Genomic DNA, 18,234 nt, shown 5'->3' with positions numbered 1-18,234 from the left:
GACTAATTTCCATATATCATGTGCTAATCTATGTACAGAATTCCAATTTTGAGAAGCAGTCCACCTTCCTATGTAAGTATAATATATGATTTTGTTCGAATCATATTATAAATCATGAAATTCAGTGGAAGATTCTATATTATTCAACTTCATGGTTGTTCAAATCAAGAATATAAACAAAATAGAGAAAAATCATATTATACTGTATAGTAATCATACAGAACTAAAGATTAAGCTTTAATATGTGTCTTGATAAAAGAAATTGGCTCATATTTACATTTTAATAGGGGGGAATCATTGTTTTACACATACACTGGTGTGCAAAACTTAAGCAACAAATTCATTTATCAACACACAGCCATGATATTGAAAAGGACTTTCTGCGATCAGTATGATGAAACTTAGTAGAAAGGTGATCCATATTATTGCATACATTGAGTTTGTAATAGGTTGAATGCACATAGAACCGATGATAGCTTGATAAAATTTATTTTACCAAAAGAAACACTCTACAGTTATGAAACTTTCCGTAAAAACACTCGTACTGCTCTCCTCAGGATCACATAGTATAATCAGTAGTAACAGTTCAATCTACAGATATCTCTCAATAATTCCACATTACATTGGACTAAACAACTGAGAAACTGACACTCTCTTCGGCCTTATATAGTTTTCTCTAGGCACTGAGAAATCTCTAGTATCTTCCACTTCTCAAAATTACTGGAAGGCATATGATAGCTGGATATAGTTACATGTAGGGATCAATAACATCTATTCAATTACAATACCAATTATAGTTATAAAGAGAATGGACCAAAATGCTTGGCAACTTTTAGTGATTTTTTTGCCAAAATCATAGCTAGTTTGGCGTATCTCGCCAATTTAACAAGATAGCCATTTGCCATGCAAATATTATCACGTCCACATTTCATCATTATGTATTCTGCTACAACTTGTCCCTTTAGAATATTGTATCTCGGTATATGTATAACTATTATGCTTCATTTTGTGCATGCAAATAATATAATGCGCAGAATTGAATTGTCTGAACATACTGCCTCCCTCTTTTCCTGTAAGACTTCTTACCATAAATTGGCTGAAAACTTTCCCTTGTTTAGATGTACATATTTGGTTTGTATCTCAAGGAGAGACCTGGCAGATATGGCATAAGCTTAAAGTTATTTAGGTATGGGCTATTATTAATTATGGAGCTTTTGACTGAAAAGCTAAATAAATCCAGTGGATGGCTGCCCCATTATTAGTGGAAAAGTAAAAGATAATCTGGTGCAGTATTGAAAGATGATGCAATGCAACCATTGCATTACTAAGGCTCTTTGGTTTGTTGTTCTCACCCTTGGCCAGACAGTTTTACCACTGCCATTTCTGTCAATAATCCTTTTATTTTGATTTGTTCCTTACTGTATATGTTCTATTTTATTTTATTTATTTATTATTATTTATTTTTTTTGGGGGGGGCTACTATACTTTTCTTATCCTTTAAGTATTACATTGTGCCTCTGCAGTATGAATTTCATGTCTCCCAGTTGATTTTTTGTGGAATTCTGGCCAAAATTAGAAAAGTTGTTAAATTTTTGCACACTAGTGTATATAGTAAACAATAAGAAAATAGTTTTCACATACAATTTAGCACCTAAAGTTGTAATTCTAGAATACATGTTTTAGGCTTTGCTTCATTGATATTCATTAACAGAATGCCAAATAATGCAGTCTAATTTTACCATATAACCTTTAAGAGTTCTTACATAAAATGCTCTTAATTCAGACTGCAAACAACATCTAAAGACAGTTTTCCTTGCATCTAAATACCGCTTAAAGATGCCTTATGCTAACTGCTCACTGGTTGTGAACATTACTGTAAGACATTCTTCTTTATCATACAAAATGCTTCTAAAAATAACTTGCATTTTTAACGTCAAAAACTAGGACAGAATCTCCAATGATGGAATAAATATATGCAATTAAAAAAAAAAAAAACGTGCAAATTGAAAGAATGAATCCCCCTTTTTTCATTGATATTCACATTCTCCCATTTCATACATGCATAATTTGTGTGTTTCATAAAAACAGCTTTATTGTAAAAATTTTGCAGGGAAACGACACAGGATTTATTTTTGTATTGCACACAAAATTATTTAATTTTTACTCATCAATTTTAGTTTTACTTAGATATTAATAAAAATGAGTATACTTAAAAATGCTTTTATCCTGTAAATTTTTAGATATTACTATGATGCTTTGTTAACTTGTAAACACATAAGCTCAACTGTTAGTACACACCGAGAATAAATGTTCCCCTCCAAGTTAAATGCAAGTTATATGAATAGCAACAGATTATGTTACATAAAGGGGAGAGGTTTGAGACAGAAAATAATTATAAATTTTTTGCAAATTGATGTCAATCAAACTGGTTCTCCAGCACTACATCTCTTTCATAAAAGGTAGATAAGAAAGTGACAGGCAATGGATAGCTTGTTTACTGGAATTTTTTTCAAGCTAGGGGTAGTTTTTATCCTAAAGCATGTGCCTAGAAGTTATTTAATTTAAATATCTTGTACTTTTTAAAAAAGTTTGCGTACTTTCTGTACATTCATATCCAGAAGAGTCTTTAAGAAATGTCAAATATATGCTCAGTCACAAAAACTATATGCACCTAGAAGAAATCAAGCCACAATCACAAAACTCGGCAGGGATCTAATCTGGTAAGAGATATGCAAATGATTTAAATTTCAACACCATTGAGACAAGGGTAAATGTACTATGAAAATATGAGATGCTCAGCTGGGAGAGTTTAAAAGCATGATTACTCTTGCTGTTGAGCTATTCAAATGAATCTGTCGACTTAAATGGGAAGTACTGTGTCTAAAGATGCCTCTGAGACATAACTGACAGCAGTACAAACAGTTGTAAGTCTTTGAGAAAGTAGGCCTGTAGAGAAGCAGGTTGGCTGCCACCTCAATCAGACGTATATGATAGTTGCATGGTGTTGGCGACAATGGATTACGGAAGGAACAGGCTACCGTCATGTATAGTCAGGCCACCCCAGGAACATAAATGAGTGCAAGGATTATCCAATTATAAGAGCAGCAACTTCGGAGAAGACTGGCCGATGTTCGTATATGCTGCCAACATCCATTAAGATGTGCACCACTGACCCCACACCATAGGCAGTGTCGATTGGATTTTTGCTGAATTCGGGCTAGCTGGAGTGTGACGGACTGGAGGCATGTGATCTTCAGTGAAGAATCCCAATTCAGTCTCAGTGCTTCTGACCAATACACACACATGTGGAAGCTGCCAGGCCAACGATCTAATTCAGCATTTGTTGTCAAGCAGCATTCCGCAATTACACAAGGTTTGACAGTGTGGAGAGCAATTTGTTGGGACACTTGGTCAACTCTAGTTGTCCTTCAAGGCACTATGACTGCTCACAGTTATGTGGACGATATTTTAATGCTGGTTGTAGTGCCCATGCTATCAAGTCACCCAGGTGCCATTTATCAGCAAGGCAACACTCATATGCATACTGCACAATAGGATATGACATACTCTAATGGGCTGCCAAGTCACCAGACCTCTCGCCAATACAGCACATTTGGGATATGCTTGGAAGGCAACTGCAACCAACCTGGAATGTTGGTGAATTAACTGCCCAGTTGCCAAGATTATGGCATGATCTTCTGCAGGGGGTCATAGATGACCTACTTCATTAAATGCCACGCCTTGTTTTGTCTTGTATATCTGCCAGAGGTGACTATATTACTTATTGATTTGTAATCATCTGTTTATCACCTCATGCACTACATACATGTTAAGTTTCGTGATAGTAGTTTGTTTCCTTCTAGATGCATGAAATGTAGAATCTCATACATTATTTGTATTGTGCAGCCGGGGCAACAGGAATGAGACAAATTTTGAAATATAAAGTGATACATTTATTTTAGGATCCATCTCACAAGTGTTCCTCCTGTACCTCGAGGAGAGGCCCTATTTATAGATATGTGTGCGTCATGGTGCTCATCTAATCAGCGATATTAATTGAAATCATGAGGTGATGCTAACTTCTCATCAGGAGTGTTCTTAAGGACTTTATGTAATGTGACAGATTTATGAGTTTGGCGATTTAGCGGGTGGCAACAGGTTAATATAATTTATAACAAAGAAAGGATTTCACCAAAATTTAGGAACAGGGATGCAATTTAGGTAGAAAACTGCCAACACATTATTAAGCAATATGATTAGAATTTAATTTAATCAATTGATTTAAAAATATCATTACATGCATATATATTTTTGTGAGTTCAAGATTTTGTACAAGTTCTCCATTAGGATCAATTACTTTACAAGTTTTTAAAAGTTATGATCTTCTAATTTTCGTGCCACAATTTATGATAAGGGTTTAAGTTAAAATTAGTACAACTAATCTTGCTCTGGACATATACATATACATTAAATGTCAGATATTTTTAAGAAAAGAACTTACCATTTTTCATTAATGTTAGTATGGTTAGAAGACCTGTATTAGTATGAAAGAAAATTCTATGTGTTAATTAAAAGGAATACATATGAATTCAAATCATGCATGCAGACAAAGGAAATTAAGCACAAACATTTATGCATCATAGAACGCATAAAACAGAACATTTTTTAGAATTTTTACATACATACATAATACAGTTACATAAAATGAACAAAACTAAAATTTAAGGTACATGCACATAACAAAGTTTTTCACTTCAGGGAAATAATTTTTTTTTCCTTCTTTTAATTTCAGAAGTAAACAGTAATAAGTCAGTAAATAGTTTTTGTCCCTAACAGATTAACTACAATAAATTAATTAAAAAACTTAAATTTCTGGCATCTAAAAATATGATGGGCTTTTCTCAATACATTAGCTATGTAATTATTAGGAATTATGGCAACTGAATAAAAAGTTTCTGTGAGGGGGGGGGAGAAGAAGAAAAGAAAAAAAATCATTACAGAGATATTTTATTTTTCAACATAATCAAAGTTTATTATACTTAGCGAAATGTTTTTCCTACTTTTCAGTTTCCTCTTAGAAGTGACTTTCTATAGGATCCTTAAAATAATCATTTACATCAGTCACTACTTCATTTAATTATTTCACTACCAAATTATTTTTTAACAGATTTTAATTTTTTGCGAGTATTGTACAATATTTCTAATTTTATGTACAGTATAAAGTCCGAGATCCGGACTCGTCAGGACTTCGGTGATTCCGGATTTGGGATTTTTCCGGATATTAGATCATCAATTTAAATCTAGTAAGATGGCAATCAGAAATTATACAATTAAAATATGAAATTGTAATTTATGAAATAAACAGCATTTATGATCAAAACGGTATCAAAGTTTACACACACAAAAAGAGCTTAATATATATTTGTTTACTTTATTAAACATTTCTTTCAATGTAAGTTGTTTAAGTTTCTTTGTTTTTTGTGCTAGCACTTTCTCTTTAATTCTATAAACAGACATAATTTCTTGTTCAGTTACAAAGTTCTACTGTTCAAGTCCCGTAATTGCTGTGTCCAGAGCTTGAATTGCGCCAGTGCCCGGGTCCGGTATCTTAGTTTTTGGGATAAATCACAATTCTAGCCGGATCGCACTGGAGCCCTAAATCAGAAGGCTCTGGCACTTCTTTTATGTAACTAAACAACAATTTCAGTAGAAAATTGTGAAAATTTTATTTTTTGCATATATTAAAAATCGCTTATTAAATTTTAATTTATCTCTTTACATTTTAATTATTTAATTACTTTAATCTTTAATTATTTCACTATTTTAATAATAATAATTAATTTCATTTAATTAAATAATAATTAATTTCGTAAAAACTAACTATTTAATTTTTAAATTATTAATGATTTTAATAGTCATTTTATTTATTTATTTTTGTGCCTCTCTGCTAACAGTCTTCCATAGGGCTCAGGCATTTCTAATTTTAGAAATTACACCTTGGCTGTGTTGAGAATACTGACTAACTTGTCAATAGAGATAAATTTTCAATAACCTCTATGTCACTTTCTTCACTATTGGTAACGGTATTTTCTGGATCTAGAACCATATTACTGATTTTGCCATCCGTTAACTGTTTAATGATTGGGGCATTGTCATCGCAATGAAAAACTTCTGTTCTATCATCTTCATTTATTACCGCTTCTTCACATTTCTTTACAAAATCCATTAACTGGAAAATTTCACCTTTAGTTTGCAATATCTGAAAACCTTCAAATTCGCAGCTATCATCTTCATCGTCCTCACCATGAAATATGGTAGCTGGCCATAAATTATGCCAAGCATTTTTTAATGTATCTGGAGACCCCCCCATGATCTTGCGATGCTCCACACAGCAGATTTTATGCTAAAATATTTCAAAAATTCTTGAATGATCTTGACATTGTTCAAGAAATTTAACATGGATTTTAAAAATGCTACTTTATATTTGCATTTCAGTTCACGCACTATTCATAGGCTGAATGACGGACATACAATTTGGAGGGAAGACTAATATGGATATATTATCTTCCACTAAAACTTCAACTGAAATGCCTTAGAATCAGTAAAGATTATTTTAGACTAGCTTAATGGCATCCGCTATACATTATTGGCTATGTATCATAAGACTGGTGATGAAAGACAAGTTGTCTGTTAAATTTTGTCTTTCTCCTATTGTGTTCTAAATTAAGCCTGAATTGTATTAGCTTAGTTATTTACTATACCCCCATGATCTTGCGATGCTACATCTATTTCTCTGATCTATATCTGATCTACATCTATTTATTGCACATGCTTAAAACTAATATGAGTTCTGAATAAATAAACCCCCACATATACTTAAGGCTTTATCTAGACGGCGCCTAGATACCACAAGGTACAGTCTCTGCGGTTCCTGAATTCTGGTACAAAGCACCTTCCTAAGTTCTAAATTTTCGCAGTGCCTAAACTTTAGGATCCCAGCGCTTTCCCTAAATTATTAAAAAACTTCTCATCCCTTAATTTTGCCACTCGGTGCTTCCCCAAATTCCAAAAATTTTGTCTTCCCTAAATTCTGCCATCCGGTGCAGCCATATTCTGCCGCCGATTGTGGGTTTATAGTGAATAACATATCAGTTATTCTTAATTAAAAAAGCACTAAATGTAATCTTTTAGCCTATGAGTTTCGTTAACAAAATCTATTTTTAGCATATGAAAAGAAATTTTTGTTGAATTTTTCCTCATCAACATTTCTTAGAGCATTTAAAAATCTATAATCATCACCAATCGTAATGTTAGCTTAAAAAGGTTCCATTCTTGTTATTCAATTATTAATATAAAAAAAAAGTTTAGACATCGCTGTATGAGTCATTACTGAAGCTGTCATGAATTGATAAATATGCGATAAACTTTGAAGGTCCAGATTTTAGATCATTCCAGATATTGGACGTCCACTTCTTGGACTTTGTATTGTAGTATACATTTAACAAAATCTGATTTTAAAAAATATTTCCCCCTTTTTTTTAATTTAAGGGTGCTGGGGCATATACTGTAGATTTAAGCTAATGTTATCTCATTAGGTATTTTTAAATGCTCACTTAACATACATCACTCACCGGCAGTGTAAAGATTAACAAAAAATTCTTTCCAGCCAGGGTTGTTATGAACTTTGCGATTGGTTTATTTGATTATGGCAGAACACTTGAGGGTTATTTTCCAAATGGGAGGAATGCCTTCGTAGAGGACTTTCTTAGGGAAACTGCTCATATACACATTACACATGGGGAAATCACGAAAACGCCCATGCAGCCAGCCTGCTATAGGATTTGAACCTCAGACGGAGCTACTAGAATTTACTGCTTGGCCACTGGTGGGCCCACTAAACTGTGAACAGATGGAAGCTAAAAAGAGCCAGATCAGTTGAATGTAACAGATATGGAAGGATTTTGAGCTTCACTGTGTTCAGTTTTTGCTGTGCAGCTGCATTTTAATGACTGAAAGCATTATTGCAGTGAAACAACACTTTCTTTTAGACCACGCCCGAATGCTATTCTAAAATTGTTGCTTTCAGCTTATCCAGAAGTATTAAAGATCGGGTAGTAACATTCCTCTCACCTTCTTATGTAATCAATAAGCACAATTCTTTTGGTATTCCAAAAAACCAATACATCAACTTTCTAGCCAAGAGAATGATTTTTATTTTCTTTAAAAATAACTCACAGTCTGCTGTTATGATAGCAATTTTGTTTTGAATTCTTCATGAAAACTTATATTCAACTGAGATTTGAATTCAAGAGTTTTTGCTCAGGGCTGACTAGAACAAAAACATTCTTTAGTTCATACTAACTGTTTTCATCACAGAACTGACCCACACTGCAGAAAATGTTTTAAATTTAATTCTTTATATAAAATGTGAACTATTCATTTATGCTTTTATTTGCCCATTTTCACAAAGCATATTACAGATTTTATACACAACTTCTGATGTTGTAGCTGTTTTTGAACATCTTGCATGTGGTTTAACAGATGTGAGAATTCAGCTATGCATAAATTTCAAAATCCGAAAACTCACTATAGAAAATGAAATCAATCAATTTCTCAAAAGCGGCATTCAACCTGGATTTGATTTCAATTTCAATTTTCCCTTCAAAATGAATTAAACTAATGACCATTAAAACTTCACTTTTATACACCTTAAATGCAAAGTTGTTTGATTTAAATGAATTTAAAATTAAATGATCTGACATTCTGATTTAAAATTTGCTTTCAATTATATGAAAGTATTACCCACAAAATGATGTAAAACTTATTTTGGGTGGGGGTGGGGGAAGAGAACAGTATCTAGCAATTCCAGAAACTTTAGAATTCTACCCTTATAATATTTTTCTTTAATGTAAAGTTCTGATTAAGAACTCAAGTCTTTGGAGAAGATTAATAATAAAAAATAAGTAATACATATATAGGATTATCTATTTATGATATGCGTAAATTAAATGCAAAATAGAATTTTAGCAAATTTTTAAAAGAATACATTGCACGCACACAAAGAAGGAAAGATTACATTTAGCATGTTTTCTCCTGGGAAGCACAAGGACAACAGAGCATAAGATGTGGCAGATAAGTAATAAGATTGCTGCTGAAAAACTCCATAATGGGAAACAGACCAGTAACTATTTTTTTTTTTTTTTTTGTCCCAGTGCAGTCTCTGAGACTCATAAATGCTATCACTTTATACCTTTCTATTTTCTAAAAATATTGTTACCCCCTAAATTATGCATCACTGTTAGACTGCAACAGTTAAAACAACTTTGGTATTCATCACAAAAATACATGTATAATCTTGATTGCTTGATAATGCTACTGCCAAAGGTTTAATACCTACTGAATTTTAAAAACCAATAGCTAACATGGTGACTGCTGATATACATAAGGATAATTTGCATAAGCAGGCCAGAATAATTATATTGGTAAAGGAAAAGTAAACATTACTTACTACATTATCAGTAAATATGTATTTTCAAATCTGGAATTTTTATTATTTGGTTCACGTATATGCTAGACCACATATTGGCAACCTTTTAACCTTTTTTTCTTTTGCAGGTGAAAATCAACTATAATGTGTGTATTCAGATGATGTTTTGAATCAGCAATATTTTTATTTTAGAACAGTCTTTCTTGGTGAATAATAAAATTAATTTTATTGAGAAAATAATTAAAATATGCTTTAAACATAAAAATTAAAATTAAAATTTTAAATTATCATAAAAACAAATGCAACTATATGAACTTTCATAATTGACACCAACTGGACCCAGACTAGATCTATGTGTTTGCAACAAAGTTCTCTTTAGCTCAAGCATGTTAAAATCCCCATTATAAGACTCAAATGGAAGGGTTGAACCAGGGAGCCTAACAAGGAAACACAGATTCCTGTGTTAGGGCTAGCTAGACGAATATGCAAATTGAAGCCCTCAGCTAGTTTTCCCAAAAGTGGGTACTCCTGAAAACTTATTGCCTAGCTGCCAAAACTAAAAATGGGAAACCAGCCAATTGACACCAATGAGGACGACTAAATGCCTCCTGTTTAGCTGAAGCAGAGGATAAAGCATGTGTTAGGGACAGTACCTTGCTCCTCAAATAACAGAAACCTTTTTTCTAACAACGCAGGTTTCCATGCACGGCAAATGCGAGCAGTTTTCTAGCCACTCTAAAACTTAAGACAAGAGCTGTAACAGCTTCTGATGACAAGCCCCAACCTCCAAAGATGAAAACCACAAGGGAAGGGAAAAATTATAGCAAAAAGGAGGGAAGACATAGAAGAGAGTGGATGCTTGAGGCTCCAGGATTGTGGTACTCGTTTCATCAAGATGATCCTCTGAAGGTCCAGCAAATCGTAATAAAAGGAATTAATCTTAGCAAAACAATTCAAATAAAATTATCAATTTAATGGGAAATAAAATTCAAAACAAAAAAAAAAAAAAAAAAAAAAAAAAAAAAAAAACAGATTGAATAAAATTTGGAAAATATTTTGCTATAATTCTTAATTGTACTCCAGATATCAGTCATCAAGAACAAATGTCTCTTACTGTCAGATATGTCTTAGTTGATACACACTGTCACGCTCAATTGTCAATGCTAATGAGCAATTCATTAAATTTATCCGTATTGATGACAGTTCTAAACAAAGTTTATATCATGTTTTGAAATGAGAAAATAAATCTTTAGGACTGGATATCAATGATGTGTAAGAGGACAAGGTTATAAGAATGGGTGATCCAATATGAAGGGAAAGGATTCTATAGTTCAGGCAAGTCTCTTAAAATTCTTGAGCATATTTTTCAAATATGTGCATAACAGAACTATAATTTAGTTTTCAAAAACATATCTAAAATATGACCTATGGATATTTTTTGGTATATTTCAATATCTTTATGTTATATTTTCACCATTTAAAAAAAGATGTGAAGTACACTTGAAACATATGCATCTTACCATCAAACCTCCTTGTGATACAAGGTAGAAATGTCATATTCAGTGTTAAAGCAGTAAAATACCACCTAGGTAAATTCTACGATGTGCTTGTTGAAATATCAGTAAACTCTACATATTCACAAATTAAAAGGGAAGCAGAACCTCTTGAAAATTCAATTACAGATTATAAATTCATACTTTTTTGACATGATTATGAATATCAACATCATAAGCAAAGAACTTCAAATTTCTTCAGCAGACATTTTCATGGCTCTTTCATCTTAAGAATGTTTTTATGTTGGTTCATGCAATGCAAAAATATTGGACTCAAAAATGTTTTCAGCAATGAAGAAAAATTTGTAAAAAATTTGGAAATTATTCCACTATTATTATTATGGAAATTATTCCACTATTATCCAGTAAAAAACTCCAAGAAAGAAACAGGCACTTTAATTATGAAACAGATGATGAACTAATGACAATCCAGTAGAATAATTTAATATACATTTTTAAAATCTGAAACTGGATAAGGCAACAGAGTTGCCAAAAATTAGAGCAATTAAAAAGTCACTCACTTATTTGGTTTTTTAACAAGATTTAATCAAATGAATAAAGTGCAACTAAAAATAAATAAATAAATAAAGTGGCTAATTTTGAAATAACTGTGATGATAATTAAATTAAAAAAAGGAGGTAGAGTTCAGTACGTCAAGGAGTCAGACTTAGATGGTTATATATTGGCAGAAGAAATAGAGACAATAAAATAAACAATTCTGATGCACTGTGAAACAGCTTTGAAAATATTTAAATTTTTGAGTGAAAACAAAAGATCTACAATTTATTTATTGCTCTTGTGTGTTAACAATACCAGTAAATGTTGCATCAGGTGAGCGATCATTTTCGAGACTGAAACACTTCAGGTATTTCAGGTCAACAACAACCTAAGACAGGTTAAATAACTTGGCTATAATTTTAATTGAATGACAGGAATATCGTAATTTAGATTTAAATCATATTATAGAAGAATTCATTGAAAAAAAAATGAGAAAATAGTAATAAAATAAAAAAATTGGTAATCATGTAATAAAAACAAATTGTTTGAAATTTTTTGTTTTCTTATTTAACTGGGGGGCCCCGTGAAAAGGATCCAGTTGGGCCCTGCTATGGCTGAAACTGGCTCTGCACTTAGGATACCCAAAAATGCTGCACCCAAGGTTGGCTATGATAATTGAACCAAAAAAGTTATGGGAAAAAGTGATGATTCATAATGTTTTACAGCACAGATTGATGACTTTAAAATTTTTACAGAGATAACTTAAAACCATGAAAAATCAAACTAAAATTTTCAAAATTCATTACGAATTTATAAATGCAAACAAGTATTTTAAATTCAAAGTACATGAAAATAAACAATATACAAGGGAATTTCTATAAGTCAACCTGAAATTCAAAATGTTAAATTTTCTTGATAAGCCAAATTCTTGACTACTTGAAATTTATTTATCTGCTCTCTATAGTTTTATATGACTGAAGTTTATTATACTTTTAACTAGATATTTTTCTTATACCTCTCTTTATATATTAATTATTTTTATTATAAAATTATACTAAGCAACTTAAAAACATATAACACAACAAAAATATTGTTTGCTTTTCTACTTACCTACGACCATTTCGCCAAGCATAAGTATTGTAAATTTCATCTTCAGAAGTACTATCATCATAATACTCAGAAGTTTTCAGCAGTCCTATTTTAGAACCTAATTTTAAGACATCATTTTCTTCATCATCAAATAAACACTGTCCTTGATCAAGTTTATGGAAGGCATAACCTCGACGCTTTTTGTATAGTATGGTACTGTAAATACACATTATGGCCACCAACAAAAATAAACCAACAGAACCTGGAAATTAATAATACTAGAATTAAAACAAATTTGAGACCACAGCATATCAAATACCTCTTAATAAATTCTTATGTAGTTCCTCCATAGTCTCTCATAATTTCATATAATAAATTAGGCACAGATTAACTTATTCAGAACATCAAATGGAATTATGTTCAAATTAACACTGATATATTTCACATTATGTTTAACATTTTTACGTAAAAAAAATAGAAACTTTGATCTTCATGCATATTTTTACTACATGAATTTTAAGAAACATAAATATGTAGTTTTCTTCTTGAAACAATTTATTTGAGTACATAAAACATATTTAATAATATACTTAATTAATTTCATAAAATTAAAATTTTTGGATAAATATGATCACTCCAATCATCAATTTTATAGTGCTACCAAAATTTTAGTGTACAGAATTTGTAGGCTAAATCAATTTACAAAACTGAAAATGTGTTCTAAATTACATGGTGTTACACTAAATAATCTACCCCAAAGTATCAATATAATTTATACTAAAGTCAGCTAATGGCTGCATCATGGTTACTACGTTACAGCCATTAGCTGACACCTTCTTGGCTTGTTTACATTCTGATTAATGATGTTTATATGCAAATTATTCAACATTGAAGGTTTGTAAGTCTTCCACTCTTATTTTAATACTTAATCTAAATAATTTTCTACTTAATATTTAGAAAACAAAATGCTACACAGGAGCCATAATAAGTCATGACATCACATCATTAACTTCAGTTTTGCAGCATCTTGCTTACTCCATTTATTCAACCTTCTTGTATATAACACACACTGTTTGCAACATAAGTGCACTTCAAAATTTGCTTCACTTAACTAGACTTGTAACATATTAACTGACATAGTTCACAATTTCATTCCTGTAATTTTTAAGATATATCACGATATGCTATTGAATACTGAAAGTATATAATCAGCAATGCATGACTAATTACTCTTTGACAATTTTAGATAGATGTTTACATTATTTCTAGCAAGTTATCCTGCAGACAAGTGAATAATTTTTCAATATAAAAATATCCAAACAGAAGAATACAAGAACCACTAAAAGTAGACTGAAAATAATTTCTTCCTTAGTTACAACTCTGCAGCTGGAAGTCAAAATATAATTGTAATAATTGATACTTACATAAGAAAAAAAGTTTTCAGTGCACCCCTCTATTCAAAATGTTCCCAGAAAAATTATGTCATATGTGTCAAACGTACACTACCTTAAATTGACTATTACAGTGTATTAGCGTAATAACTACGGAAGTTAAGTAACATTAAGTGACATCAGCCATTATGAAATGATTTGTGTTGTAGTGCAAACAGAATTACAACAACATTTTAACTATTCAATGCAAACCACACTTTGAGCAAAGGGTATTGTAACAAAAAAGAAGAAGAGGGAAAAATTAGGAAAAATAATTTTGTAATGCCAGAATCATCTTATTTGTCAGATTTCTCATCCTCTGATTTCACTTTCTCTCTTTTTAGGGCAGCTGTACAGGGCTAACATTTCTAGATAATTTAAACTATCAAAAAATTAAATTGCCACACTATGACAGATATCAGAAGATGCATTTTTTCAGTGCTTCCAGAAATGTCAGAAGTACTTAAGTGGACATTACACTTGTAAGGTTTATCCTACATTTTTCACAGTTATTTTAAGTTAAAGCTCCTTTACTATCCTTCCTAATTTCAGCTTACAATTTCCTACCAGAATGTGTTTTTAGAATCTCGTTTAATGCAAATGAATAAGAGTGGTATTTAAGTCAAAGTTTTACTGATTTCGAGAGAAAGTCTCACAGTTTCTGACTAGCCTGCGCTTGCCTTTTGGCCACATCTCTCTAAGCTGTTACTACACTCGGCCGTATTACAGGTCCTTGATAGCTTCACCAGCTGATTTGATATTTAGGGGTCAACTACTTAGAGCTTCAATAGCTTCAGCTACATCTCTAGTTAAGTATTAGTTAGGTCTTATTTCTTATTATTTTGAGTTGAAGCCCAAGTGCAGGCTTTGCTGGACGCCCTGAGAAAGGTGCTAACTGTTCATTCTTATTTTGAGCAATAAAAGGTAATTAACCCTTCTCGAGTTTACGCTTCTCTTACTGAACTAAAGCATTTATTTAGCTGTTCACTAGGTTCTTCTACATTTAGTTGTTAGATAAAAGGGTGGAACCCCATACACTGATGGTGATTGTGTAGTAATTATTTACATTTCAAGCAGAATTGCTCATAAGCATTTTCTGCAAACTTTTTTTTTTTTTTATTAAATTAAGCAAATTATTACTTCTTTAGCAGTATAATGCACTATTTGATTCTAAAGTAAAACCAATAAATAGAGAGACAAAGAAATGATTCCATACCAAAAATGATGAACAGTGAATGACGAGGTATGCCTGCAATTCGTGCATCTTCCTTTAATCTGAAGTCGACTTGTGTAGCTTCTCCTGGATAAACCCGTACAATCTATTTGAGATATTAAAAGATAACCATTCTTGTGAAAAAGTTACGAAAACACATAAATTTAGCAGTTTTCTATATTTAATGACACATTTGGAATTCCCTATGAATTATACTTACTTTTGTCAAAGGTAAGTACCCATCAGCTGTAACTATTACTACATATTCTCCAGGGTAAAGCATGACATGGAATATACCATTAGCATTGCTAAGTGAGCATCTATTGTAACCTCGCACAGAAATATGAGAGCCAGCTAATGGTTTTCCAGCAACAGTTGTAGTAGAACCAGTCATACCAATTCGTGCCTAAATGTAACAAAATTATAAGATCATGGATAAAATATCATTTTATTTTACAGCATTATCTCTTTGTTTAATATTTCACAGATAATACATAAAAATTGAAAACATAATTCACACATAAAAAATAGACATTAGAAGCAGAAAGAGAATGGCTTCACTAAAAGTGTATATCTCAGCTTTAAACAGTATTAATATAATAATTATTAAATCAAAATAGTTCTGTAATGAAATATATATTATGGATGCCATGAAATAAAACAGTTAGTATTATGATGTCACACATAACAAATATAATTACAAGCCAATGGACATTTAACCAAAATTTAAAAAAAAAAAAAAAAAAAAAAAAAAAGTATATCTCAACCATGTACTTTATTTTTAAGAGAAAATTTTTTATGTGCTTTAAATGGTTAATACTAAAATCAGATAAAAGTTAAATTCCAATTCCATTAATTTCTTCATACATCTATGTAGTACAATGGGCACACATTTGTTTATGGATACTTGTATTTTTAAAATTTATCTGCTTAGATCATGCTCCAAATTTTTTCCTAATATATCTTCTCTATTTGAAATATTGCTTGTTAAAAATAAACATCAGCAAAACACAATTTGCTATAAAATAATTTATTCCAAAAGCGTTAAACAGTTAACTCAGATGGACATTTCAAAAGTTCTGTTGAGATATTTTGGAAGACAATGTTTCCTGTCAAATTTTTTGTTTTTTGTTTTAAATAAAAATTCATCATAAGAATCATTATCTGTATTTGCAAATTATTACTTCTTTAGCAAAATAATTTAGCAAACAAAACTGTACTTGTGTCAATGAGGTTCCACTGTACTTGTGTCTGATGGATGAACTGTTGTATGGTAAAAACCAAATGAAGGATTAAATCTGAAAAATCTATTAACTACTATTAAGTATGAAGGTCAATAGGCATAATGGTTTGGGTATGTTTTGCTGCCTCTGGGATGTAAAGTTTTTTATAGGAAATAATATGTATCAGTATAAGTATATAAATATTCTTAATGAAAATCTGAAAGCATCCGCAAGAAAACATAAGAGTGCAAAATACATTTAAGTTCTATCAGGATAATGATCCTAAACATACATCGCTAAGTGTTTGCTTGTGGTTAATATAAAACTATCATAAAAGTTATCAGAACTCCTCCATATTCTTCAGAATTAAATCCTATTGAACACATATGGATTTAGACAAAAGAATAAGTAAACATAACATCTCTTTGAAAGCTCTATTAAAAGCAATTTTTATGGAGAAATGGAACAAAATGGAACATTTTTACTCAAAAAAATTAGTTGAATCCATGCCAAAGCAGATAAAAAGTGCAATTTTAGTTGAAGGATATCTAATGAATTACTGGATGTCACATTGTTTTCACGTTCTTATTAATTGCTTAAGTGTCGAAATAATTGTGAAGGTTCATTTTCAGAACTTTTTGATTAAACTTTCCCCCCTCCCCACAAAAACATTTTGAATAACTTTTTTGAAAACAAGCAGGTTTTAAGACATATGATCAATAGTATACTTAAAAGAAAAACAGTCATTTTGCTAATACAGGGTTTGTATACATTTCCGCACAAGGAAATTAAGTACTTTTAAGGACCATTAATGAAAAAATTAAGGACCTATGAGCAAATGGGAACTGAATAAATTCAATTAAAAATATTATATCTATGCCTGAACGTGAGTAGGATGCATTATTATTAAACATAACTTAACATAATTATTAATATTTTGAGAATAAAATTAATTTTATGAAATTTATCAAGTAGAATTAAATATTTTACACTCATAATAACTGAACATATCTGAAAGAAGATAAGTGACATTTTGGTTACGTTTTACTGACAGTTAGCTGTTCTTTTTAATGTTCCATTTTGTCACATACTTGCTCAGTCTAGAGGTTTAGTAAATAGTAAGTAGATTTTATGTCAAGCAGCATAGGTTAAAATGAGCATTAAAATCATAATCAGCATGATTCACAACAAAAGACTGGCTGTTGTCACCGCTCCTGCTCGCCTGCTGACCTCTGTCTGACACTGTTAGTGTCGTAGCTTCGTGTAGTTCCAGAGGTTGTAACTCTTAATATATTTTAAGGTTCTATTAAGCTACTAAAGCATTAGCGGGGATAAGTTGTTTTGCATTAAGGCTCACTAGATGCAAAGAATAAGTTTCACATGAATTTTATATTTTTGTGTTTTACCTTGTGACCACGGTAAAGGTTTAACACGTTGAGCCCGGCGCCAAGTTTGCTGTCTTTTCTATTCAGCCGGCGGCAATACTGCGATCAAGCGGTACAATATTGCCGACTAAAATTATTCATAAATTATACAAAAAGGGAGAAGATGCACATAAAGTTCAAAAGTATTGTTTGAAATGTTATGATGACAATTCAAAACTATTTGGATGCAAGACAGCCAAAAATGTTACCAAAATAGTTGTTTCGTATTGTAATATGTGTAAAGCCAAGCCGTATTTTTGTTTATAATGTTTGAATAAATTTCATTAAAACTACATTTGATCACATTTCATTGAGAC

At 31.3% G+C, this 18,234-nt stretch overlaps 1 protein-coding gene across 2 annotated transcripts in view; it reads right to left on the bottom strand.

Annotated features, from left to right (window-relative positions):
- LOC118184900 (carboxypeptidase D-like) overlaps positions 1 to 18,234 on the bottom strand; it is a 150,516-nt gene that overhangs the window by 2,912 nt on the left and 129,370 nt on the right. Inside the window, exons 23-26 of one of the 2 annotated variants that reach the window (XM_035354629.2) lie at positions 15,491 to 15,676; positions 15,274 to 15,376; positions 12,649 to 12,889; positions 4,502 to 4,534 (exon numbers count right to left, since the gene is read on the bottom strand). In XM_035354629.2, the coding sequence (XP_035210520.1) occupies positions 4,502 to 4,534; positions 12,649 to 12,889; positions 15,274 to 15,376; positions 15,491 to 15,676 (563 nt within the window). The remainder of the gene's footprint in view (positions 1 to 4,501; positions 4,535 to 12,648; positions 12,890 to 15,273; positions 15,377 to 15,490; positions 15,677 to 18,234) is intronic. The other variant, XM_035354628.2, reaches the window with a different exon arrangement.

Source organism: Stegodyphus dumicola, chromosome 2 (genome assembly GCF_044657685.1).
Source record: "Stegodyphus dumicola isolate Sdum_Otavi_A_Nest chromosome 2, ASM4465768v1".
NCBI lineage: Eukaryota > Metazoa > Arthropoda > Arachnida > Araneae > Eresidae > Stegodyphus > Stegodyphus dumicola.
The sequence above is the reverse complement of the archived record's forward strand: the minus strand, read 5'-3'. Positions and strand labels throughout refer to the sequence as shown.